General features: G+C 39.5%; 1 protein-coding gene across 1 annotated transcript in view; it reads left to right on the top strand.

Annotated features, from left to right (window-relative positions):
- CEP162 (centrosomal protein 162) overlaps window positions 1-26,898 on the top strand; it is a gene marked incomplete at both ends in the record, with an annotated part of 89,049 nt that overhangs the window by 36,360 nt on the left and 25,791 nt on the right. Inside the window, 12 exon segments of the mRNA XM_079716214.1 lie at window positions 59-87; window positions 90-207; window positions 2,411-2,693; window positions 3,557-3,818; window positions 11,973-12,106; window positions 12,366-12,593; window positions 13,134-13,274; window positions 15,087-15,199; window positions 17,102-17,207; window positions 22,055-22,181; window positions 23,409-23,572; window positions 24,651-24,755. Coding sequence (XP_079572340.1) covers window positions 59-87; window positions 90-207; window positions 2,411-2,693; window positions 3,557-3,818; window positions 11,973-12,106; window positions 12,366-12,593; window positions 13,134-13,274; window positions 15,087-15,199; window positions 17,102-17,207; window positions 22,055-22,181; window positions 23,409-23,572; window positions 24,651-24,755 — 1,810 coding nt within the window.

The following is a 26,898-nucleotide window of genomic DNA, read 5'->3' as shown; positions in this document are numbered from 1 at the left end:
CCACAAGAATCTCCTCTTTTAATAGCCAAATATCCATTCTACTCTTATGAATACAAAGACCTACTCAGCCCCTCCCCAAAGCGAACAGCTCAAGTCCCATTCAGGACTCTGTCCATCTGAAAGGCCAGGATTTCCAGGTGAAGCACAGTTCTCTTTATCAGGTTTGAATATAGCTCCTCATTGTCTACTAATCAATGAATTAAAGAGACAAGTTACATACTTCATTACCCTCACCCTTCTCATTCAGAAAGGAAAAGTATGAAGAAAATACAGCCATCAGTAATGCAACTTTGAAATCCAGTGAAAGACCTTGTAAAGACCCCCTACCTTGAAGATGGGAATTTTCCTTAATTAGGCCATTATTCTGCTCTTAAGGAGAAACTACCATATATATATGGTGTGTGTATGTGTGTGTGTGTATATATATATATATATATATATATATATATATATATATATATAGTTCCATATAGCTCCTTGTTCCAGTGCTTGAAGGATTTGTCTTGTATTTCATCACCATTGGCTTCAACTGAAGGGGGTTTCAGGGGGGAAGGCTGTGCCCATCTTGGAGGATGCACTGGCTTCTCCGTCCACTTTCTGCCTACAGGTGGTTTTAAGGCTCCCAAACAAGCCTCTAGTCTTTTTTTTTTTTTTTTAATAGTAGAGTTGTGGTTTCTTTGTAATTAGTTACTTCAGAAAGTTTATTAGGCTTCTGATCTATTTGGTTCCAGTCAGTCCCATGTGCCAGTAACTACGCTTAACACTCTTTGCTACACAAAGGTTTTAAATCTGCTTTATGTCTTTGCTTCCTTGTTCTTTTGTTTTTTTCTCTCTCAATTTAATTGCAACTGTCTGGATATTATTAGGAACAATAACCTTATGTTTGAAGATGACACTTACAATGTGATATTTGCCAAGGGACTGAGTCACTCTTTTCAACCAAGAAGTCCCATGATGTCTTGCTTTTTCATAGCATTTTTCAGTGCTGAATCTTATTGTTTGAGTTCAGACACAGAGAGTGAACCTAAGAGGCCCTGAGTTTCTAGACTCTGTTTCCTTTGTTTTCTTCTTAGAAAAACAGACCATTCTATCTTGAGCTCATCTTTTTCTCATAATACCTTGTCAAAAGTAGCCAGTAGTAGCTAGCACTTAAAAACTGCCTGTTCTCTCCTACCATTTCCTGAGTACCCCAGACTCGGTAGCCATGTGGTCTGCCTTATAAACTGTTACAGGTGACAGTTTAGCAAATGTTTTGTCACTATAAAACATGGGTTGTCACCTCTCCAGCCTCTACTATCAGTTTCCTTGCCACCCAACACCCAACCGCTAAGCCACTGACTCATAGTTTAGGTTTTTGTTGCCATGGCACTCACATTCTAAAGGCCAGAACTAGTGAATGGCCCCATCTAGATTGAAGGCGTTGAGGAAATGTAGTTTAGTTGGTTCACAGCAAGAACAGGGAACAGTTTTGATGAGCAGCTAGCCAGGTTCTGCTACCATTAAGAAGGAAAGAACTATTATATTTTCTGATGATTCTAGCTACTTCTGTTATTTCTAACAGTTATCAAGAAGCCAATCTATCTTATATGAAAATGGTAGACTCTTAAACTTTCCTTTAATCTTATTTTATAAATTACAAAATTAAATGACCTAATTGACCATGATTTAGTAATTTGAAAATGACAATATCCATATTTTGGGAGCTCTTGTAATATGCTGATATTTAACCACATTTATAACATTTCCTTAAGGGACAGTTTCCATATTTTGAAAATCTAATGGTCTGAAATGTGACATTACATTTAAGTGTTTTAAACCACAGAAATGATTTTATTTCAAAATCCTAGTGATTTTTCTTGTTTTACTGAAAATTTTTCCTATATTGTGATGAAATCATGCATTTTAATATTTATATTTTTATGCCTCATTGATGTAAATTATGGTTACTTATTTGGTTTCTTCTAGAAATGTGTAAAATGTTTTTCCTGCTTCAAATGCATGTTGACTTCATGAGATACTATAGATAAAATATATATTACAAAAAGGCCTCATTTTTTAATTTTTCTTAGACAAAAGCAATCTCAGTCTTTTTTGGTTTGGCTTTCCTTTGAAGTAGGTCTCAGAGTCAAACATGAAATCCTGTATATTATACTGCATTATAATTATCACCTGAAATTTAAAATAATTATGTGATGCTATGTGAGTATACTCTGTTAACCAGAATTATAAATAATATATTTAACATTAATGACCTAATTTGAATAGTTACAAATACTAGATATATTTAATACTCTCATATATTAATCATGTAAATGTATTTTATATGTATCACATGTATGTGTATATTAATAAAACTGATATTTGAGGAGTTATATAGGGTTCATTCTCTGTGTCCTGTTTTGTTTTACAGCTATAAGAAACTGGCTGAGAATAAAGAATCTGAATTTGTTAGACCTTTACCCCTTAACATGACCCCAAATGTTATGTCTCAAGAACCACGAACTGTGAACCAATTTATGGACAGAAATGAAGAGAATGTGGTTTTAGAAAAGGCAACAAATGAAGGTACAGAAACTAACCATCCAAGAGTAAATACTGTGGAAGAACAAGTAGATAAAATGTACCTTGATATTTTGAAGAAAAAAATACCTGTTGGTCCTTCATTATTACCTCAGGATGACAAAATAAATAAGGTAAGTTTTTATAATTCAAATTGATTTGACATATTGATAAATGAAGTTATATAAATACTATTGATAAGTATATACTTCTTAAGCTAGTGGGATTGGTTACATACTAACCTCCACATAGATCCTGGATATCTGTGAGCAGTCTATAACAACACCCTGTAGTCCCCAAATTTAAAAATAGCACCGTAGCATTAGCTTTCTTTTCAAAGCCATTCTTTATATTTTTCATTTTTTTAGTAAACGTAGTCCAAGTTTGAGTAACATAAGAAAATAAAGTGTATTCATCATTCTAGTGCTTTCAATCTTTCTAGTAGTTTGTGTTCTGCCAAAGTAGGTAAGTTGACATTTCCTATAAATGCTATTAGCAGCTCTTAAGAAACTTATATTTCATTGTTCCTTTTTTCTCTGTTCTTGATTTATTCTGATTATATAGGCTCCATGACCACACTATTCCATTTTTATTTTACAGTTCTGAGTTATGTGTTTACCATAAACTATCTCCTTGTATCAATAGGGTAAGGCAGGGTACTAATAAATTTTTACTTTGAGAAATCTGGAGAAAAAGGAAGCTAAGACTTTTGTCGTTTCAAAACATGTTCTTCCCTGCTCTCCATGTTGATTCTTGTAATTACATGTCTTGCTTTCTGGCAAGCTTATTTTGTTTTATTATTTTGCTTTGTCTTACTCCTGACTTTGAAGATGTGCTTCCAAACACTAAAATTCTGATGAATTAGAGAACTTTAATATAATGATTTGCCTTCTGTGAACTATGTTCCTTAGTAATCAGTATGGTTTTGCTATCTGTTAAATCTTATTTGCAACTGTAGTCGAAGTTTAAGTACTAAAGAGCTTGTACTTGTACGCAGACTTTTAGATCTCAACTCAGTTCTGGAGAAGAAGGGGCTGGAATTGGTAAACAGCTACCATACAAGAAGGCCAGAAGTGCACCTCCTTTATTTGAAAGAAAACCCCAGAGTGGATTATATGCATCAGTTAGGAGCTCAGGCTATGGCAAACCCAGTTCACCCTTGAAGACATTTTCTAATCTTGAAAAGAAAACTTCAAAGGACATTATGAAGAGCAAAAGCTTGAGATCCATTCCTACCTCAAAGCAGGCTAGGAAAAAAGGTAATCATATACTCTTTTCATGATAGAATTCTGTACATATAGTGTATTATTTTATTTTCTTTGTTCTCTACTTTCCCTGTTTCCTTCCTCCTTCCATGAACTTTCCTTATTCATAGAAAAAAATTATTCATAAGGTACTGCATTCCATCTTTGAAAGATTAAGTTCACTTGAGTTCAGGAGGTTTTTCATCGTAAGTTCTAGGTTTTCCTGAACGAGACCCAGAAATTATGGGGGGTGAATATAAAATAGGAGAGTCAAACTCCTCCTCATCCAGTTGGCTTTGTAATATCCAAAATGTTTGCCAGAGAAGAGCTGTGAGTTCAAAATGCAAATGGCAACATACAAATGAGGGTCAACCATCTGGGTATTAGTTCAGTATAGACTTGGAGAGTAAGGATGTTTTATAGATCAAAGAATGCATACTTTTTTTTTTTTTGCGGTACACGGGCCTCTCACTGCTGTGGCCTCTCCTGTTGAGGAGCACAGGCTCCGGACGCGCAGGCTCAGCGGCCATGGCTCACGGGCCCAGCCGCTCCACGGCATGTGGGATCCTCCCGGACCGGGGCACGAACCCGTGTCCCCTGCATCGGCAGGCGGACTCCCAACCACTGCGCCACCAGGGAAGCCCAAGAAGGCACACTTTTATACTCACAGTGTCTCTGTTAGTTATTTCCTAATGTAGTCGCTTATCGCTATATTGGCAGAAGGAAAGGGTAATTTTCCTCTTAGAAGCCCATGCAGCTAGTAAAAGAAATAGAAATGCTCAAGTCAAACCAACATTTCTGTTGCCTTAAGACTCCAGTGGGGAAGGGAGAGCAGTAGAGCCAGAAGCATTTTGTCCTTTTCTTTGTGATTAAATTGAATAGGTTACCAATTCCATCATTGTTATCTGGTGATAGTTGTCAGAGGAGAACTAACCTCACTGGAAAATTCACTTCTAGCTTAACAAGTAGGGAAGTGCCTTTCCCTACTACTGTCAATTCCAGGACCACTTTGACTATTTAAAATTCTTTCAGCATTAAAGACTCTCTTCTTCTGTCTGTATTGGTGTGTATTCACTGCAGCGATCTGTGTGTGTAAGATGGAAAGGCTAGGGCTGATCTGTGTGAGAGTGCAGGAGAACAGCAGTGGGGGATGGCTATTCTGGAGAGACAGGAGTATGATTGTTGGCTTAATGCAAGCTTCCTTTCCTCCTGTTCTTAACCTACGGACCTCTGACCCTTTTCCTAAGAAGTCCCTTTTTTTTTTTTTAAAGAAGATGTTGGGGGTAGGAGTTTATTAATTTATTTATATTTATTTTTGCTGTGTTGGGTCTTCGTTTCTGTGCGAGGGCTTTCTCCAGTTGTGGCAAGCAGGGGCCACTCTTCATCGCGGTGCGCGGGCCTCTCACTTTCGCGGCTTCTCTTGTTGTGGAGCACAGGCTCCAGATGCGCAGGCTCCAGACGGGCCCAGCCGCTCCGTGGCATGTGGGATCCTCCCAGACCAGGGCTCGAACCCGTGTCCCCTGCATTAGCAGGCAGACTCTCAACCACTGCACCACCAGGGAAGCCCAGAAATCTCTTGTGTTCTCTTATTTTCTCGTTTCTGTGGGACATCTGCTTGTGATGTTTTCATCTACTCATTGTTATTAATAATTAACTGCCCATTGGATCTAGTGCTTAATGTTAAGGCAAAACACTTGGAACATTTCCCAAATTTTAGAATCATCAAGAGGAGTGTGAAAATTTTTCATTAATGTTTTAGGAGTATTCATTCTGTACTTTTGGGATCAAGAAAATGAAATTTTGTTTTTAATATTCTCTACTCTATTATATGTATTTTAGATAAACTAACCACCAACATTTTTGAAGTTTACTTTATCCAGATCCATTCACATAAGAAATATTTTCTGAGCACCGACCTTGGTCCAGGCAATATTAGAGGCCCTTGAGATACATTGGTAAACAAAGTAGGCAAAGATATCTCCCCTCCCTCATTTTGTGGAACTTTCATCTGATGAGGAGAGATAGACTTTTAGCAATACGCATAATCAGTAAATGAGGTTATATGCTAAGGAAAACTAAAGGTAGAGCAAGAACGTCAGTGGGGGAGGTCACAGTTTTCAATAAGATAGAGTAGTCCTCCTTGAGAGAGAGCCATTTGAACAAAGACTTGGAGGAGGTAAAGGAATTGGCCGTGTGGATAGCTGGGGGAAGCGTATTGAGAAAAATGAAATGACTAAATAGTGCAAAAGTCCTGAAGTACGGAGGGATGCCTGGCGTGTTCAGGGAACAACATGGAAGCCCATACGGCGTGGGGGGCGTGGGCAGAGAGGGTAGGAGGAGATGAGATCGGAGAGTCAAGGGAGAGGCACATGTAGGCTTTTCTAGGGCATTTTAAAGACTTAGGCTTTCACTCTTAGTGTGAAAACATGAGCCACTGAAGCGTTTTGAGCATGGGAGTGATTCATCTAATTATCCTTTAGACAGATTTCTTTGGCTGATACGTTATAGACCATATACAGACAAACATATACACACACTGTAGGGGACACAGGAAGAAGCTCAGAGCCCGGTTAGGAGGTGATGTTAGGGATGCAGGCTAGAAGTGATGGGGCTGGAACCAGTGTGGCAGCAGTGGTGGTGATGAGAAGCGGTTGGGTAAGGGTATATTTAGAAGACAGAACCAAGAGTCTAAAAGATCGGTTTAGGGTTGTGAGAGAGAAGTGGAGGATGGCAGCTGGGAGAATGAAGTTACTGTCTCGCTGGGATGGGGAGGGCTGAGGGGGAGTACATCTGGGGGTGGAGAGGAGACCAGGAGTTCAGCTGTCGAGCCGATAGTTTTGAGATGTCTGTTCTACACACAAGTAGAGAAAACAGGGAGGCAGTTAGGTAGAAAAGTGTGGAGTGAAGAGGGTGGTGTGAACTGTAGGTTTCAGACGTTAAAGGTGAATATTTTTGAAGCCATGTTTGTCTGCGTTTTTTTAATTGAAGTCTAGTTGATGTACAATATTGTGTTAGTTTCAGGTGTACAGCACAGTGAAATATTTTTTTTGGCAGATTATATCCCACTGTAGGTGATTACAGGATATTGGGTATAATTCTCTTTGCCGTACAGTGAATGCTTGTTGCTCATCAATTTTATCTGTCGTAGTTTGTGTCTGTTAATCCCACGCTCCTAGTTTGTCCCTCCCACCCCTCTCTCTCCCCTTGGTAACCACAAGTTTGTTGTCTGTGTCTGTGAGTCTTTCTGTTTTGTATATACATTCATTTGTATTATTTTTTAGGTTCCACGTAGAAGTTTTATATAGTATTTGTCTTTCTCTGTCTGACTTAACTTCTCTAAGCATAATGTTCTCTGCAACTGATGAAGATTATCAAGAGAGCATATCTAGAGAAAAAAGAGCCAGGGCCTGAACCCTGGGCGTGCTAGCCTTAAGAGGTCAGGCGGAAGAGGAGTCGCCTGCAAAGAAGACAGAGCAAGGTTGCAGGAACCCGAGTATGTGGGGTCCTGAAAGCCAGGTGAAGACAGTGTGTAAAGGAGAATTGATCTGCTCTATCAGTTGCTGCTGAGGGATAAAGAGAGATGGGGACTGACAGCTGGCCTTTGGGTTTAGCAAAAAGGAAGCCATCAGTATTGGACAAGCAGTTTCCGTGGATGTGTGGCTGTGAAAGGCAAGCTGAGTGAGAATAGGAGGAGTGGAGTTGGATACTTCGAGCTCCAGACCCCCCTGGAGGAAAGGGTGTAAGAGGTAGAAAGAAAAAAATGGGGCAGTAGCTGGCATGGAAGAGGAGTTAGGAGAAGCCTTTTATTTTGCTTTGTTTTGTTTTAATGGGAGAAATAATAGCTGTGAATGAATAATAGTATGTTTATGCACTTTGGAAAGATGCAGTGGACAGGCAGAAACGCACGATGGAGGGGAGAATGGCTAGAGCAGCGTCCTTGAGTAGAGGAACTGTCTTGGGATCCAGTGCACATGGGAAGGGTTGGCTTCAGAGAGGACCATGGACAGTTCGCCTGTGGGCGAGCCGATAGGAAGGGGGGACATGTGGGTACAGACTGGTGGGTGGGTAGAAGTGGTGAGAGGTTGCTTCCATTTACTGTGAGAAGTAAAGTACAATGTAATGAGGTAGCAGTGAAGTTGGGGCAGGGGTGTTGGAGGAGGGAAGATGTGAAAAGGCAATCCTGGAGGGTTGGACTGCAGCAGGAAGCATCGGCGTGCAGTTAGTGACCATGAGTGTAAGTTGAGACCAGGCAGGGTGTGTGTGTGTGTGTGTGTATTTGTATATGCGTGTGCACAGCCACGTTCTACTGCATGATTGCAAGTGTTGGGTAGTTGTATAGTTAGGGTTATCAAGAGGCGTGGCTTTTGCCAAATGAGTACAGTGAACTGAGACAGGAACAAGAAGGGAGAGACCAACGTATGTGGAATGTAAGTTGAGTCATGAAGGAAGAAAAGACAACGGGGGGCGGGTGATACAGCATGACACAGGCAGGACCACAAAGTGAGTCCCAGGGGGACCTAAGGATGGTGGGAATCCAGGTGGGAAGAAGGATTGATGGAGAGTAAATGCGTTACTGGTGATAGAAAAAGATCTAGAGCGCCAGTGGGAGAGAGCAGCTGGGGCGGAGAGGCACGTATATACAGAGGTTGAAAGGATCTCCTGTGCCTGTATGGAAATTACTGAGAGTGAAGACAAGTAAGGTCATGGGGTGGGAAGGAAACGAGGGGGTTGGTATAGAGGTTGATAGATGAAAGTAATATTTTTATGGATATTTTTCCCTATTTCACAATTTCATAGTGCTTGTGACTACCAAAATAAAAAAGAAACACATCAGTAAGATTCATATTAAAGTACAATGGTAAACTGTGACTGTCTATTTTTATACTGAGCTACTTTTTCTCATTAGACTATCCATTAAGTATGATTTTTTAATCTCTATCTTTTTATTGGAAAATTGCCCAGAGTGACTTTAGTTTCATTTCCAAAGAACTGGAATTCCTTTGGGGTGTTTGTCACAGGTTGGGTCTCCAAGAAGCAGACCCTGAGGCAGAGATGAGTGTCCAGAAAGTCTAGAGACTGTGCTTGGGATCCACATTGGGTATGATGAAGAAGAAACCCAATGACTGGGGCTTAGGCAGTTAGAAGGCTTCTTTTTTTTCACGTAACCAAGAAACCAGGGCTCGTCAGTTCATAGCTGGTGCAACTGTGCAAGGACCCTTCTTTCCTGCTGCAAAATCCTTAGTTGGTGACTTTTGTCTTCCTTGTCACAAGATGGCTACACAACCTCCAGGCCTTCCGGGAGGAGAGGTGAAAGGTAAAAGGTCCCTGCCTGTTAACTCAGCAGCTTCTTAATCAGAAAAGTAGTCACTTTCTTGGAAGTGCCATGTAGGAAACTTTTGCTTTCATCTTATTGGCCAGAACTTTGATCCTGTGTTTCCTTCCCACCCCTCTCCCCAGTTGCATGGAGTCCAGGGGGATGAGTGTTTTAAACTGGCACACTGCTGCCCAGGGCAAAATTAGGTTCCTGTTATTAGGGAGGAAAAGGAGATTGGCAGCTAGTGGTGTCTGCAGGTGGTGGTTTTCCTTTTTATTCTGAATTAATTTTCTTGGGCTATTGCCTCTTATATTTTTATCTTTATACTAATACGTTTACTGTCACAAAAGGAATAGTTGCTCATTATTTAAATTTAAAAAACACAGAGAAGTAAAAAGCAATAATTAGCCAGAAACAACTGAGGTCGCACTGGGTGAGCCTCTTTCCATGCTTCTTGTATGTATGTCCTTGTCCAGATCGAAGGAAGCGGGGATGGGAGCTGGAAGGAAGGAGACAGGCAGGACAAACAGACAAAGCATTTTATAAGAACAGATCACACTTCATAAGTTCTTTTTAAATAAAATATTAGATTGAGTTTTACTTAAATCTGCAAGACGAGAAAGAAACTTCATTCTAAGAAATACATCTCAAAAGATCCCTTTGGGCTTCTCTGGTGGCGCAGTGGTTGGGAGTCCGCCTGCCGATGCAGGGGACTCGGGTTCGTGCCCCTGTCCGGGAAGATCCCACATGCCGCGGAGAGGCTGGGCCCGTGAGCCATGGCCCCTGAGCCTGCGCGTCCGGAGCCTGTGCTCCGTGGCGGGAGAGGCCACGGCAGTGAGAGGCCCGTGTGACACACACACACAAAAAAAATCCCTTTAAGAAAATAGACTGTGAAAACCTCTGAAAGGTTGCCAAAACCATGTTGTTGTTTTTACCTACGTTTTATATATTATCTGTTTTCCCTTCTATGAAATATGAGGTAGTAAAACCCCCAGTCACATGCCTGCTACCCATTTTTGTTGGATTTATTTTTACTTGTTCAGGATATATTTAGTTTTTTTGCTCTAGTGACTGTAATTCTCCTCAGCTTTTTTTTTTTTTTTTGCAGTATGCGGGCCTCTCACTGTTGTGGCCTCTCCCGTTGCGGAGCACAGGCTCCGGACACGCAGGCTCAGCGGCCATGGCTCACGGGCCTAGCCGCTCTGCGGCATATGGGATCTTCCCGGACCGGGGCACGAACCCGCGTCCCCTGCATCGGCAGGCAGACTCTCAACCACTGCGCCACCAGGGAAGCCCCTCCTTAGCTTTTGAATGAGGGTCTTGGTTCTGGCTATGAAAGGGCCAGAATGCTTTTCACCAGTCCCTTATCCATCGCTTCTCCATTCTGGAGTTATTTTGATTGTTTTCTTATTTGACTGAATTTTCTTAATCCATTGTTTTTTCAAGAAGGGTTCCAAATTCTGCAGTGTTTTTTCACGTTTGAATTTTATATCCAAGCAAATTTTCTTTCGGGTATAAAGGGAAAAGATACTGTCCATGTACTATTATTGAAAATAATTACTTAGAGAAACCAAAATTAAGAACCCAGGAAGGGAGAATTGTGGTATAAAAGCACTGGCTGACTGCAGCTTGAGCCAGAACCACCTGCCACTCTTGGCCACCACATCCTAGGGAGAATCACAATGCTAGCAGAATCACACCCTATTCGTTGGCCATGTTGATGCACCTCCAGTGACCTGGAAGGATTAATGCCTGCTTTTACAGTGATACAAACAGTTCCTTTATGAACACTTTAAGACATTTCTCGAGAAAAACCTTCCACATCAAACAATCCAATTAAATATGATTACTACTCTATAAGGAAAATCCTGCGTGCCCAGAAAAGATTAGAAGGAAATCTTGGGCTGAGGTACTATTGGGGATGTGTTTCTTCTTTTGACTTTCCTGTATTTTCCAAATCTTTTAATGACCGTGTATTTCACTTTAATGAAAAAGTAAACTCTGCATTTGAAAAGTTAGCATCTTGAAAAAATTATATTAAAAATATAAATTTCGAATGCTTCATCTACATCTATGGCAATCAAATAAATATTTACTCAATGTGCAGTTCAGAATCTGTAATAATTGAATATGGGCCTCAAGATCTCTTCTAGGTATTTCCCTTAAATGTTTATTTTTATTATTAACTGAATAACTTACTGGCCTTAGAATTATTTCCACTCTTTGAGGATTTATGAGGTACCTTTTAAAAGCTGAAAATCTGACCAGAATATATATACATTAATCACATTTTTTCTAATTTAATAAACAGTATTATAGCAGTATTATCATTTTGTTTTTTAATCAGATTTAAACTACTTGTGATAAAGTTTCCATGTAATCTATATTATTCCAGTGATACTATATCTTGATATACATTACTTATAAAAAATGTGCTCTGAAAGCACACTTAATCTGAAGTAAAATGCTTCATAAAGTTATCAGCTGCTCTTTGATTCATTGTTTAGATATTTTTATTTGTTACTGCTGTGAACATTTGACAGAATAATTACTGAAAAATAATAAACCCTGAAATTATCCCAATCTACATTTTCCTCACATTTATTTAGCTCCATTTGTCATTTGACGTGAATCTTGTGTCCTTAGCCTTCTGTGTCAGCTTGAGCAGAATGTTGATTATGGACAGGAGTTCGGAGTGCAGTGAAACAGATGTGTTGTACTCATCTGCCTGCTTCATGATCCTCGTTTGTCTCAGTGTTCTCATTGTATTAGTACTTATTGTTACATAATTGCTGAATACACACTCAACTTAGTTTGTATTTGTGGTGCTTTTATCCATTGTTTACAATCTTTAGAAATCTTATCTGGAACAAGACTCATCAGGCCTGCAGCTCTGGGTAAACCAGCACCCCAAACTGAAAGTTGCCTGGCTACTCCTAAGAAGTCTGAAGGCCCTACAGAAGCCGATTCCTGTGCTCAGGTTCAGAATGTAGGTATTGAATTTCAAAATAATATTCATAATGTTTTTATGTTCTGTAATTGTATGTTGAAACTGAATTATAAATAATGAAATATATATATAATTTCTTTTATGTTGACTGATATTCTTGTCACACAAGAATTTATTGATCTTCTTATACATCGTTGACCATGTCATTTTTATTCTTTGTGGTTTTTTTCCCCTAACCACCTGTGTTCAAACCTAATATTATAACTCTACATAATGAAGTAACGCTTTTCCTTTAAAGGATTCTTCAGGATACCATGGTGGGAACAAGGAGACAGAATTGACTATGTTTAAGAGAGTTCAGGAAGCAGAGGAAAAATGGAGGGGTGCCCAAGCCCTAATTGAGCAAATTAAAGTCACATTCTCAGAAAAGGAGAGAGAGCTGGAAAACAAGATGGAGGAACTAAAGAGACAACAGGAAAAGGAACTCTTCAGACTGAATCAAGACAAGTATATTCTACAAGCCAAGGTACTAGACACATTGTCCTACTTCTCCTCTTATTTAATTAAAAAAGAACTGGTACTCCCCGCTAAATGCATTGTCATTTGCTTGTCCCTGGGGCTGCTTCACTTGATATATTTGCTGTATAAAACATGAACATGGTTCCTGAGAGTGCCTCCTTACAGAAGAGCCGACATGGAACCCCTGCGTGGGTGGGGGGGGGGAATTGAAATTGAAACTGGCTCCTTTTGATAATTTTCTTGTTAGCAGTCCTTTTTGAAAACAAATCCCTTGGTTCACTGTGACCTTCATGGAAGACAGAGTTTCAGAAAGAAAGCTATGGAAGGTCTAGATTCAGAAAGTGACACTGTATAGCATTTCTGAGTTAACTTCCATCAGCACAAAGCACGCTGAAGTGGTTTAACTGTAGTTGGTGTTAATGATCATTCCACTGTGGTTATAAGGCAGTCTTAGGTTTATGTACCTCGAATTTTTCTGTTATTCTTCCGCACTGCTCACTGTATCATTTCCTTCTCCAAATAAAACACTACTTGCATGTTCTCAAAGTTAAGTGACTTTGAAGAATCAAACAAAAAACAAAGGTGGTTGTATTTTGGAGAAACAGCTGATCCTGTCACTGAAGAAAAATTGAAGCAAATCCAAAAAGAAATACAAGAACAAGAGACACTTCTTCAAGGATATCAACAGGTATGGCTCTTCAGCACATAGTGAGTTTGTCTTGAGATTCTTTGATTATAAAAATAAGGCATTTAAAAATATTTCTGTGTCCATTTAACAGGTAATGGGAATTCTGGCAATGCGAGGAAGTAATAATTTGACTAGTCTGTACATTTTTCATGGGCAGAATTAAAGTGATTAAGGGCATGGGCTCTGGATTCAAAAAATCTGGTTTTAGACTTTGCTTCACTACCTGCTGTGCAGCCTTAGGCAGATCATTTCACCTCTCAGCCAGTTTCCTCATCTGTGAAGTGGAAATGAGGATAAGTACCTGTCTCATAAGGTGGTTGTGAAGTTAAAATAAGACAGTACAGATCAACCACTTCGTGCCTTCCACACAGTAACCAGTTACTGCATGTTGCCTGTTACTAATTGTAATAGCCATATTTCCTTAGAAACTATCCTCTTTTTCTTTAATTTTCTATAATTTTTTCAGTAGTAATATTGGCTAGTTTTGATATTATATTGAGAAATATAAATCTGAATCAATTGCCAATGCCCTGAGAGTGAAAAACAATGGAATTAAATGGGAGAAAATGAGTGTGTCCTATAGAAGCCGTACATTTGTTCTCTGGGATGATGGAGTGTTGGTGGTGTTGACCTGACAGTCAGCCAGGGCAGGTGTGGTGATCCCCAGGATGAAACTTGTCTTAGTTTCTTTCCCATCACTCCTTTTTCTTAACTTCCCTCCCCTTCTTCTTCTGTCTCATTACCTTTTTCTTTTATGACAACAATAGCCTAACCATCCAGCCTACCGATAACCAGCATTTTCATTCCAGGGACATCCAGAGAAAGCATCACCACATCAGAGATTACAGCTTTTGCTGTAAATGAAATTGTACTGGTTTTGCAGGACATCCCACCATAGAGTTAGTGAGAACCGTCCAAAACCCTTTTCTGCCATTCTGAGCTTGTTGTATAGAACATGGGTTTTAAGGAGGATTTCACAGAGCTATGAGTATGCCAACCACCCACTCTCACAAAGATAATACAAAATTTATGTGTCTGTGTATGTATGTATTTTTCTGAGTTTCATTAATTCTGCAGATAATCAAGCACAGACTGTGTGCCAGGCACTAGGTCAGACATGGTGAGACAGTTCATAGTTTTCATTAGATCCTCAAAGGTCTGTGGTTTTCATCAGATTCTTGATTTTAAAGAGGTTAATAAGCCAGAGCATCTAAGCACAGATGGGTACTTTCTCCCCCTGATCTCACTGTTTGAGTCCCCCTTCAGCTCAAGTCAGGTGCTGTACTGGGTCTAGTCTCTGCTCTGCTCTATCCTGATCTTCCACAAACACCCAGTCTCTAACTCCCTGCTCACAGAAAGTTCCAGAAACAAACATAGATACCCACCGTGGGTACATCCAATTACCTCATGGCAGAAAGACGGGCCAAAAACAGGAAAAAAGAAGGTGCAAACAGTCCCACTGGCCTTTCCATCCCTGGTGCATGAAGTCAGGATGTGGTTATTCCTGCAGTCTCTCCCCCATTTACTCCTGTGAAATGCGGTACATTATATGACAGGCTCTTCGGCTTTGGGAATTTTTTTGCAACTTCTTTTTCAAGTAAACATTTTGAGCGTTTTAGAAAGAATTGTTTTCAGATAACAGATTTTCTTCTGAGACAAATCAAAGAGTTTGAAAAAGATTTTGCTTACTCAAAAACTGAAGAAATTTAAACGCTTTTAAAAATGTTTAAAGGATGTATCTTTTAGAAGCAGATATACTTATGTAAGTACTACTGATTTTTAACTAAAACATAATTTTCCGTATATAAAAAGGAAAACGAAAAATTGTATAATCAAGTGAAATATCTCCAAGAACAAAACAAGAAAAATGAGGAGCGAATGTTCAAGGAAAACCAGTGTTTATTCAGCGAGTTAGCTGCCTTAAAGTAAGTCCTTTTAAAATTCTTAAAATCAAATATCCTTGGACTATTTCTAAGCATTTTATTGTTATATTAATAAAACATTTAGGATACTTAGAAATTTAAAAAAATTGTACACTGATTTACAGTTTTGTAACTTTGGTATTTTTAATATTCAGTGGATTTTCTCTTGGTGTTAGATGACTAGTACATACTTCAGTATTTTCAGTATATTCGTATTTGTGTTTGACATCAATTTCAGGAAATTGAATATTCCTTTTAAGCCTGAGATACTTGGGTAATACATCTTAGTAATAATGCTGTTAGTAACAATAGTAAAGAGAAAATACGGTATTATTTACTATCTTAGGTCAGGTTCCATACAAGTAGAGCCTGAGGTGGGGATCCTCGTGGAGGTGATTTCCCGGAGGATTACTCTCAGGAGAAGGGGAGCCAGAGAAGCGAGATGGGGGCAGGTAGCAGGAGGGAAGGCAAGTAAGAATGTGGTCTCGGCTGGAGGCTGGCTTCATTCTGCTCTCGCCAGGAGGCTCAGGAGAACGCATTGCATTGCAGAGTTGGCCCCTACTTGAGGCAAGTGGGGGGCAGCCTTTTGTACCCGCCAAGAAGCCAGTCCCTGGCTGAGGTGGGCCCCAGGGAGTGAGTGGGGGTATCCTCTGGGCCAGGGGGCAGGGGTTGCTATTTGGCAAGGGCATTTCTCCAGAGGAGAACCTGCGAGTTATTACAGCCGGCGCTCACCGTGGAAGGCTGACGGAGCACCAGCACCCACTTAAGAATCAATCATACTTCAGACTGTAAGGCCTTTGGGGTGTTATTACATCCGTCTTTAACACACTTAAGTGAAAGAGCTGAACCAACCAATGTGGGCAAGCTAGGGTACTGTCTTCTTTTGGGAAATGACTGCCAGCTATGCATCATTTCACCTAAACACCTAAAACCTCAAATAGGACCGCTATCAGAAGAAATTTCTTTGGCTATGAATGTCATGTATGTTTTATTTATTTACATACTTCTTCCATTTTTTTTGTAAGGTAACTTAGGGTATATGAGCCAGGGCTGCTATTAGCTCACACTCATCTTTCATGCAAAATAGAAAAAAAGCATATCTTGTAGCAGACAAAGCCGGAAAGTACACAGGTTGGCAAGTGAGGGCACTTTTGTGTAAATTAGGAAGGGGAAAATGCCCCTTTCTCCTGGTAAGTGTGACCCCAAGCCAAGGCTGATAATCTGCACAGTTCTGAGGCATGAAGACATTTACACCTGCTTTCTTCCCAGATGCTTCAATAAAGTATTTTAAAATTTCATATCTGATAATGTTACCTGGCTTTTAAAAGAGAAGATCTATTCCAGGATCCAAACCTGAAGCTCTAAATGAATTTTCACAATGGAATAAATGGTTTCTTTAGAAAGTAGGGTTAGATGATTATATGTGTACTCCTAAACTTGTATAATATCTCTGGAAAAAAACAGAAAAATTGATTCTAAGGTACCAGTAGTAGACTGTGTTTGTTTTTGTTTGTTAGTTTCCATGGGTATGATTGGCAATTTGTGTTTCTCAGAAAGGAGTCTAGAATGATGAGACAAGGAGTACAGAACACCACAGGGGAAATGCAGCAAGTCTTTCTGGGAGATGATTTTTTTTTTTTTCTGAGAATCGGCAGGAAATATTTTTATATTACAAATAAACCAGTACTCTTAGGGTTTTGGTTCTTTTAGATTATACATAAAAATTTCACATGAAGTATACTTCTTTTTTAGTATTATAATCTTTAGTTTAAATAAACTTTCTCTTCAATGACTCACATAGTTTCAACGTGCGAAGTGTTTTCAATTTTTAAGAATTGAATATTTTGTATTGAAAGGAGTACCTTTTAAAATATATATATTTATTTTATTTTCAAAATAAATCAGAGAAGAGATGCATAAAAGTCGTTTCCTGTCTCAAGCAGTTGAAGATTCAGAGCCCACCAGAAATCAGAACTTTACAGATCTGTTAGCAGAACTACGGGTGGCACAGGTAAGTTGCATAAGGATTTTAACCATTAGTGATAGGAAAGATTGTTATAAAAATTTCTACATGTGTAAAAAAAAAAATCTGCTTTCGTAATTTATGAAAAAATAAAATCTGCTTATAAATTTCATACCAATTAAAAATTAGGAAATATCTAAGGTTAGCACTGGGACACATGTGACCTTACTATAGAGGAGACCATGTGATGCTGGTTTTAGATGGCATCCTCTTTATAATCCAACGTCTCATCAGGCATTTATCACGTGGAGCCATGTTGGAGGCATAACCTTATTTAGGGCATGTATACCTAACTTCAAATTCCTCATTGGAAATGTACGGCTAAAATAGGAAAATAATTTGAAGATAATCATTCACCTTAAAAAGTTAGTTGGCTTTTCCCCTGTCTTCCCAAGCAGACTGTGCACTTCTAGGGGGCGGAGGCTATATCTGCAAATATGTGTGTCTGATGTGCCTAACACAGAGGTGAAATGCAATAGCTACTCTATAACTTTTTTCTTTATTTGTATTGAATTGTTATAAAGAATATGGCCTGGAATTTTCTAAAGCAGTATTCATCAATTGGAGAAGTTTGGGGATTTAGGGCAGATTAATTCTGTCTTAAGCAGAACATTTCTATGCATTGCATGATTTTTATCACTCCTGTCGCCAGGAACTATGCTCATAGCACCCACCAGTCGCTGCAACACTCAAAACCACTGCCACGTTTCCAGACTTCTCCTGTGGGAGGGCAGTCAACTGTCCCCACTTCCTCCCATTAAGAACCACAGCACTAAACTAAAAAGTCCTTCCAATCTATTTGAATGATTATGTAAATTAGAAACATTCCAATTACATATCACTTTTTAATTAGAAATTTATTATATAAAGTTAGGTTATATAGCACTTTAAACATGCCTTAGTTCAATAATTGATGCTTAACAGACTTGTATGTAAAATACAGCTTCAAATATGAATCCATTAGAGAGCTTTCTTAAGATGCATGTATGTATAGAATGATTAGATAGGTAGGCAGATATGTAGAAAGAAGGAATAAATGATTGGACACCCGCACTTATCAGTGGGCCTCAAAGACTAGCAAGTTAGGAGAGCAGTTAACATTGCTGAAGTTTATGAGGGCTTGGGAAAACATGGTAAGGTTTCAAGCACAGCATTAGCTTCATTTGAAGGCTGTTATTAGTGACCTTTTAAAAGTGCTACTTTGAACACATTTTTTTCTGACAAATGGGAAACTAAAACTGCCACTGAAATCACTGGAAAATGCTGGCTAAAATATAAGAAACATCTTGTAAATGCATAATCCAGCTCTCAAGAAAGTAAGGGGAATCTCTAGGGGTCAGAAATGAACAGGGATACAAACCTAGCAGTAAACACTGCTCCTAGGCTGCCAGTTCAGTAACCACGAGCCTTGAGCTTTAACAACAAAGTAGAGATAGGACCCCAGGACTTCAAAGGGCCACATCCTTCAGTAAAACAGTGGTCCATGAAAAAATCCACCCACCTTCAGAAGGGGCTGAAATATCGAGAAAGCTTATCTGTCTTAACTTGATTTCTATATAGAGAGGGGGGAAAAAAATCTCTGCTCAGTGTCTTACTAGTTGTTCAGTATAAATGTCATCCCTACTCCCTTCATTTGTGTTTTAGTATTTGAATTGACAGTATTTTCAAGGTTTGGTCCTACTCAAACTGGAAAAAGAAAATAGCATAAAAGGTGGTCCTGAGTCAGTGATCATCTTAAGTGTGTCTATAAGAAACACATGCAAAACACTCTTAGGGGTATCCATCCTTAACCCAGCTCACATGGTATTCCTTCAGATAAAAACCTGCTGACGCTACGCCCAGAATGCAGAATTACAAAACCCAGGGAAACAACCCACCGTGAGCAGGCATGGGATGATTTTATAAACAGCAGGATTAGAACCCCAATCAAATTACTGAGTAGACTATGAAATAGACTTTAAATGATTTCATATACAAAATAAGTGAGAAGTTCAGTGTGAGGAAAGAACAAAACAGACTAGGCAAATTCAGAGAAAAATAAACAGAATAAGTAGAAAAGTTAAATAGATCATACATAACTAAGAAGAAATTGGTAAACTAGAAGATAGATCTAAGGAGCTTAGAGTGAAACACAAAAAAACAGAGAAATGAAAAATATCAAGAGATGTGAGATACTGTAGTATGTAATTAAAATTTTTTTAAAGTAATGGCTAAGAATTGTCTAGAGTTAATAAAAGAGATGAATTCTCAAATTCAGGAAATACAGTGAGTCCTGCTCAGGATACATAATTTAAAATCTACATCTAAACCCATCATGGTGAAAGTACCAAAGGCAGGGAACACCTTAAAAGAAATCAGAAAGGGACTTCCCTGGTGGCACAGCAGTTAAAAATCCACCTGCCACTGCAGGGGGCATGGGTTTGATCCCTGGTCCGGGAAGATCCCACGTGCTGTGGAACAACTAAGCCAGTGCGCCACAACTACTGAAGCCCGCGTGCCTAGAGCCCGTGTTCCGCAGCAAGAGAAGCCACCGCAATGAGAAGCGGTGCACACTGCAACGAAGAGTAGCTCCTCCTCGCCACAACTAGAGAAAGCCTGCGCGCAGCAACGAAGACCCAAAGCAGCCAAAAAAAAGAAAGATTAAAAAAAAAAATCAAAAAAAGAAAAAGTGTTAAAGATAAAAGTTATTTAGGGTTGTGTTTATTTGTGCAAATATTGAAAGATGGAATGTCATGCGTTAATTTTCATTCACTTTGGTTTTCTGAGTTTAAATAGTTTTAGAGCAAAAAATTCATACTGAGATAAATCTGTAATACAATATTCGTATCAAACCTACTTATGTATAGTCTAATTTGTACCTTAAAAATTAATACCAATTAGTGTAGTCTTAAAATGTGAATTGTTTTTTCATAAACTATGGATGGACACATACTAAAAGCAAAGGTCCTGAGCCCTGTCCTTCTAGATTCCCAGGGTGGAGAGGAGGATGAGGCTGACTGCAGTTCGGCCAGTCAGTCAGGCAATCATCCTGGAGTTGGAAAAACAGTAGGTAAACAAGACAGACATGGGCCTTGCTCACTAGGAACCTGTATTCTACCAGGGAAGACAGATAATAGGTAAACAAGAAATAGTTACAAATAGAGGTAAGTTCTTTGAGGAAAATAAGGATAGAGACTAACGGTAGGCAGGGCAGGGGTAAGGCAGCTGTCAGCCGTGTGGGCAAGGAGTTGCTGTCTGAGAAAGTGGTGTCTGCATCAAGAGTGGAGGAGAAGCAGCAGCTCACTGTGCAAAGACCGAGCCTTCCAGCCAGGGGGAAGCACAGGCCCTGGGTCAGGATTGGGCTTGGTACCTTCCAGATGCAGAGGCACCTGAGGCAGAAGTGGGTGAGTAAGGACAAGAGTGATGGAAGAAAAGGTCGGAGAGACAGGCAGAGGCCTCTGAGCGTCCACACAGTAGGTCCTTGTAGAAATTCAGTGCTCTCCTGAAAAGACATCCACAGAAGATCACACAGAAGATTAAACAATGAAATGATACAGCTAGAACCACGATTATTCAAGCCCTTATGAATGGATTTATTTTCTTCATAAGACTGGATTTTAGATTCTAAGTAGTGTGATAGAAAGTTTCTAAGAATTTTTATTTTGAAAATAAAATATACCAACTGTGCCCCAGGAGTTTATCCAGCAGTTATGAGTTCCGTTCAGTATACATTTATTGAGTACCTGCCATGTGCTTGGTGCCATAAAGTAAACAAGTAGTAAAATCAGTCTTGGTCCCCAAAGAGCTTTCAGCCTAATGAAGAGAAAAGGGTTGTACGCAAATAAGTGTTGTATGAAACAAAGTAGTAAATGCTATGCTAGAGGTACACTGAAAGTTTGTGGTAATGCTGGGGCAGGGATTATCAGGAATAGCCTCATCTGAACTACACTTCGAAGGATAAGTATGACTTTGGCAAGGCGAGGAATGAGGGCGGTTGAGAGAGTGCGGCATGTGAGCACATTGAGAATTTAACTTTTTTTAAGATGTGCCAAGCACTTTTTTGCATTTGTGATATAGGGATGAGCAAAGTAAAGTTCTGCTTTCAAGTAAATGTCTTATGTCAGGCGGTGATGAGTGTGTGAGAAGAAAAAAAAGCAGCACACCTGGGGGCCAGGATGAGGGTTGCTGTTTTAGAGTGATCAGGGCAGGCCTTCCTGGGGGCCTCGTTTGAACAGAAATCCTGATCAAGTGAAGGAACGAACCACCTGGGTGTGTGAGGGCAGAGGAGACAGTAAGTGCAAAAACACCGTGGGGTCGGAACGTGCTGGGTGGGTTCAAAGAACAGCCAGGAGGTCTCTGCAGCTGTCGTGGAGCGCGAGGGGGAGATTTGCAGGAGATGTGTCAGAGGAGCGGGCACGACTGGGTTCTGTGACACTGAAGATCATGGTAAGGACTGTGGGCTTCCCCCAAGAGGGGTGGAGCCACCAGAGAGCTTCAGACAGAAGACGGACATTAACTGACTCTTGAAGACAGTTCCTCTGGCTACTGTGAGGAGAAAAGACTGTAGGTGCTGAGAGTGGAAGAGGCAGACTGGTTAGGAGGGTATTGGAGTAACCCAGGGGAAGTGAGAACGGCAGAGTGGAAGGGCTTGGAAGCTGTGTTGAGTTAGGTGATTAGAACTGATTCTAGTAGGCTCTGGGGAGCTCGTGATCATTTGGAGGGGAATGGTGATAAGATCAAACTAAAATTTAGAAAAATAATTAGCAGTGTTTATGATGATGTGGGTGAAAGAGACTCTCTACCACAATTTATTGTGGTTGGAAATAATTTGCTTTTGTATTTTTATGAATATCAAGAAAGAAAAAAACAGTTTATTGGAAGACATCAAAAGACTGAAGCAGGACAAACAGGCTCTTGAAGTAGACTTGGAAAAAGTGAAGAAAGAGAGAGACCAAGCCAAAGACCAGATTGCTTATGCCACAGGTAAAAGTCTGAGCTGAAACGGTTTACCTTTATACCCCTAACTGTTCTAATCTTGAGTTAAGTAATAGCAACTGGATAGTATAATTAAAATGCTATTCCTTGAAGTGTATTGTAATTTTAGAAACTTAAAAAAATTAGTTAATAGGTATATGCATTTGATTGGTTTTAGGAGCAATAATTGCGAGACCAAAGAAAGTCACAGATTGTTTTGAATTCGTGGCATTGTAAGCTTAGTTGTTTACAGTCATCCCAGCTAAACTGTGACTTTCCAGGGCATGGTCTCCCTTTTTATCCCTGGGTCTGAAACATAAGCTCTCAAGTATTTACCAAATGAACAGATGTTTGTAGAAACTATGTTTGTAGAAACACAAGGATGGATATGGTATGCCCCACCAGGGAAAACAAAGGAGAGTAAGATAAGAACGCAGAAGGAGAGTAAGATAAGAAAGTTTAATATTAAAAAAATTAGAAATAAACATGAGGGTGCTAATAAGGGTTTCAGAGAGGAATGGCATTTGAGGGTCCTGACAGATGGAGAGATTCAGGAGTAAACGAATGGAGGGGGCCGCTCAAGAGTGTTTCATGAGCGTGTTTTTGGATACACCTGTGGATTGCGGCTTAGGATGGCAGAACACAGGGCTAGAAAGGTTGATCAGAGAACCCCTTGTTTGCCAAAGTAAGGATCTTTCCTCTGTGATATTATGATCTTCAGTGTAAGATGTGTATAGTAAAATCCACTTACTGTTTGTAGGAAATTTACTTTCTTCATCTGTAAAATAGAATAACAACAATAGTTCCCATCATATGTTTGTTGTAGTAAATAAAGTCTTACATGGGAAGCACTCTCTAATGTTTGCCATTGTTACTTTTTAATATAATTATAGGAATTCTTCATTTTTATTATCTCCTGAATCCAGCATTTATTTTCATAGAAGAAACTTTACTTTTATAATGAAAGTCAGTGGGAAAACAAGTGATTTATCAAAAATTTCTATATGCCAGCTTTGCTACAAGTTTGAGGATTTGGGCTCGGAACAGTCCTCATCCTCCTTTACTAATACACTAAACTAGACACAGCCTTGCATACATCAGTTATTTTTGGCCTCTTATTTTTTTCTTAATGCTTTCATTAGAGAGACATTGGTTTTCATTTAAAATCTTTCAATGTAGTTTATTTCCATATTTTGAAAAGTTACAATGGAATTATTGTATTACTTTATCTTATAGGTGAAAAATTATATGAAATAAAAATTTTAGAAGAAGCACATAAACAAGAAATAAGTCGCCTGCAAAAAAGATTACAGTGGTACGCTGAAAATCAGGAACTTCTGGATAAAGATGCAGTTCGGCTTAAAGAAGCAAATGAAGAAATTGAGAAGCTGAAACTTGAGGTGATGATCATTTCAGAATGTATTTCTATAGATGAACCCTATTATCTTCAACACTCCTTCGTAGCTTTGTGTCACCAAATCAGTATACTCGAAATTCTGTTCATTAAAATGGCCGGTTTGACTTTGGTTTGTGTTTATTTGTGTAGTCTCTTTTAGATTAGCCTGAGAATACAGTCAGCCGTCTGTATCCACAAGTTCCCTATCCAGCAGATTCAACCAACCGTGGATTGAAAATATTTGGAAGAAAAACAGAGTTTCAAAAGGCAGAACTTGAATTTGCTGTTCACTGGCAGCTCTTTTCATAGCATTTACCTTGTTTTAGGTATTATAAGTAATCTAGAGATGATTTAAAGTATATGGGAGTTACAGGCAAATACTACACCATTTTATACAAGGGACTTGAGCATCCCTGGGGCTTCGGCATGCCCGGATCTTAGTATCTGCAGGGGTCTGGGAACCAGTGCCCCACGGTTACCAAGGGGCAACTGTAAATCCAAGCTCCTTAGCACAGCCTGTGAGGTCCCCATGTGGTCTGAACCCTGCCTGTCTCTCCAGCCCCATCCGTACTGCACTCCCTGGTCAGTCTCCTCCCAACCACACGGGCCTCCCTCTGGTTCTTGAACATGCCGAGCTCGTTCCACTTGTTGCTTTGGCCTAGAGTGTGCTCTGACCTAGCTTCTTCCTGTGTCTCACTCCTTGTTCAAGTCTCAGCTCCGATTTCTACTCCCCAGAAAGATCTTCCTGACCTCTTAACCTTATGTAGCTACCAGTCTCGCCTCCCCTGACTCTTTCTTCTCGTTCCTTGAGTTTATTTTTTTCATAGTACTTGTCACTCTCTGAAGTTATTTAATTTACTTAATGATTTTGTTTATTAGCTTTTCAGCTGTCTCCTTCCATTAGGATATAAGCACCATGAAAGCAGGGACCTGGCTTGTCTTGTTTGCTCTCCATATCTCCAGCACAGTGCCCTATATGGGATCTAATAAGTGAATTAATGAACTGCCATTATGCTTCCCTCTTGGTGTTTCTCTGCTGTGTTTTAAATATGCTTCTTAACATGGTCTTTCCTTATTGGTAGGTTGAGAAACTGAAAGCTGAATCTGGAAATCCATCCATCCAGCAGAAGATACGTTTAAAAGAAAAAGCAACTGATGCCAAAAAAATTCAGGATCTAGAGCGACAAGTATGTGTTCAGGGTAAATTTTCATTAAGGTATTTTATATACAGAGCATTTTTGTTTTCTCTTTTGTTTCAGGAGTTCCTACAAGATGTAGTCAACCTGGAAATTTTTGGTTTTATTCATTCATTTTAATATAGAACTGCCTCTGCTTTAAACTTTGAATACAGTATTTAAAGTAACAATAAAAACACAGTAAACAACATCATTTTATATACTCTGTGGCTTCCTGCATAAAGAATTTTTAAGAGTAATGTGTCTCCAGACCTAGTTGAGAATGGACTTGAGGATATGGGGAGGGGGAAGGGTAAGCTGTGACAAAGCGAAAGAGAGGCATGGACATATATACACTACCAAACGTAAGGTAGATAGATAGTGGGAAGCAGCCGCAGAGCACAGGGAGATCAGCTCGGTGCTTTGTGACTGCCTGGAGGGGTGGGAGGGAGGGAGATGCATGAGGGAAGGGATGTGGGAACAGATATATATGTATGACTGATTCACTTTGTTATAAAGCAGAAACTAATTAAAAAAAAAAAAAGAGTAATGTGTCTCATTAGGTGGTAGACCTATTGATGAAAGGTTATTTGCATCCCAGCTCTATTTGACATCCAGGAAGAAGGAAACAGAACTTTGCCACTCTGGGTGTAGAGCTAGGATCCCTTCTCCTGAGGAAGGATAGGTGAGAGAGGAGGGCAGGGAAGGAGACCCTCCAGTTGGGAACACGTTAGTAGTGCTAGGGAAGTCCAGCAGAACACCCTGGAAACTGAACATCCCCTCCCAGAGAGCTGGCCATAATTTTGAGCTCTGGCTCACTGTTTAGGCTTAGAAATACTCATTTCATGGTCATTGTGGCTGGAAGACTTTTTTCAAAACCCATATAGTAACACTTACTAGGATAAAGGTTTTTTTTCATTGAAATAGTTGTTTTGTAGGCTGGAATATTAATTGTACCTTATGTTTTTAAAGCCTTCTATAACGTAGTATTTGTATTCATAACTAAATATTAAAACAAAATTAGAATTTCCAGTCCTGTTCATAAGAGAACATGATTCTGTAGTCAAGTCATGACCCTTACGGAATTCCATCACCCTTTGTGATGGAATAACAGCTGTTATTCCATCACAAACCTGAAACTGTGAGGTCATCACTGGACTGCCTATCATCCCAGTTTTACGAGAAGAAGAAAAACTAAGCAAAAAATTAACTTTGTTACTTTACAGGACTTGTTATATTAAAAGGTATGATTTGGTAGTTTGGTTTAGTGGCCAGGAAAGGAACAGGACTGAAGTGGTTTGAAGAGCGAGAAATATTCTGAAATAACCATAGTCTAGGTCGCTTGACTTTTTTTTTTTTTTTTCCAATGCCTAAGACTTAGATTAGCCTATGTAGAAGAAGCTATCCAGAACTGTGAGAGAGGAAAGACCAAAGGAACCACTTCTCCACTAGATGATTTTATTCTATTTATTTATTTTTTTTGCGGTATGCAGGCCTCTCACAGCTGTGGCCTCTCCCGCTGCGGAGCACAGGCTCCGGACGCACAGGCCCAGCAGCCACGGCCCACAGGCCCAGCCGCTCCGTGGCATGTGGGATCCTCCCGGACCGGGGCACGAACCCGCGCCCCCCGCATCGGCAGGCAGACCCCCAACCACTGCGCCACCAGGGAAGCCCTAGATGATTTTATTTTAAGAGAATAATGTAGAACTGAACGTATGAGAGTAAAAAATAAAGCATGCTTAAAAACAAGATTTGAAACGGTGATCCATATGGATCAGAAATATAACGTTTTATCAAAGTAACCTCCCTCTTTTACTAACACTTGCATTAAAAATTTATTGGTTTACTGTCTTAGATTATATCTTTCTAAAATATTGTTAATATTTTGTATAGTTTGCTCACATACATTTCAGATCTTATTCTGTTCCCATGAACAGAACATTTCTATCCGAAGGATTTTAAATCTTAATACATATTTTATAATCAAGGTATATCACAGTATATTCAGAATAAGTTTGAGCCATATCCTGAAATAGATTAATTGCAAAATAAAACATCTTTTTTTCTAAATAGCACATAAGTAAAAGTGGTGTTAATTTATATGCATGTTATAGTGAAAATATCCGATTATGTGTGTGCATTCATGCTTTTATTT

This window comes from Hyperoodon ampullatus, assembly GCF_949752795.1.
Source record: "Hyperoodon ampullatus genome assembly, chromosome: 12".
NCBI lineage: Eukaryota > Metazoa > Chordata > Mammalia > Artiodactyla > Ziphiidae > Hyperoodon > Hyperoodon ampullatus.
Note: the sequence above shows the minus strand (reverse complement) of the source record. Positions and strands in the feature narration are given on the sequence as shown.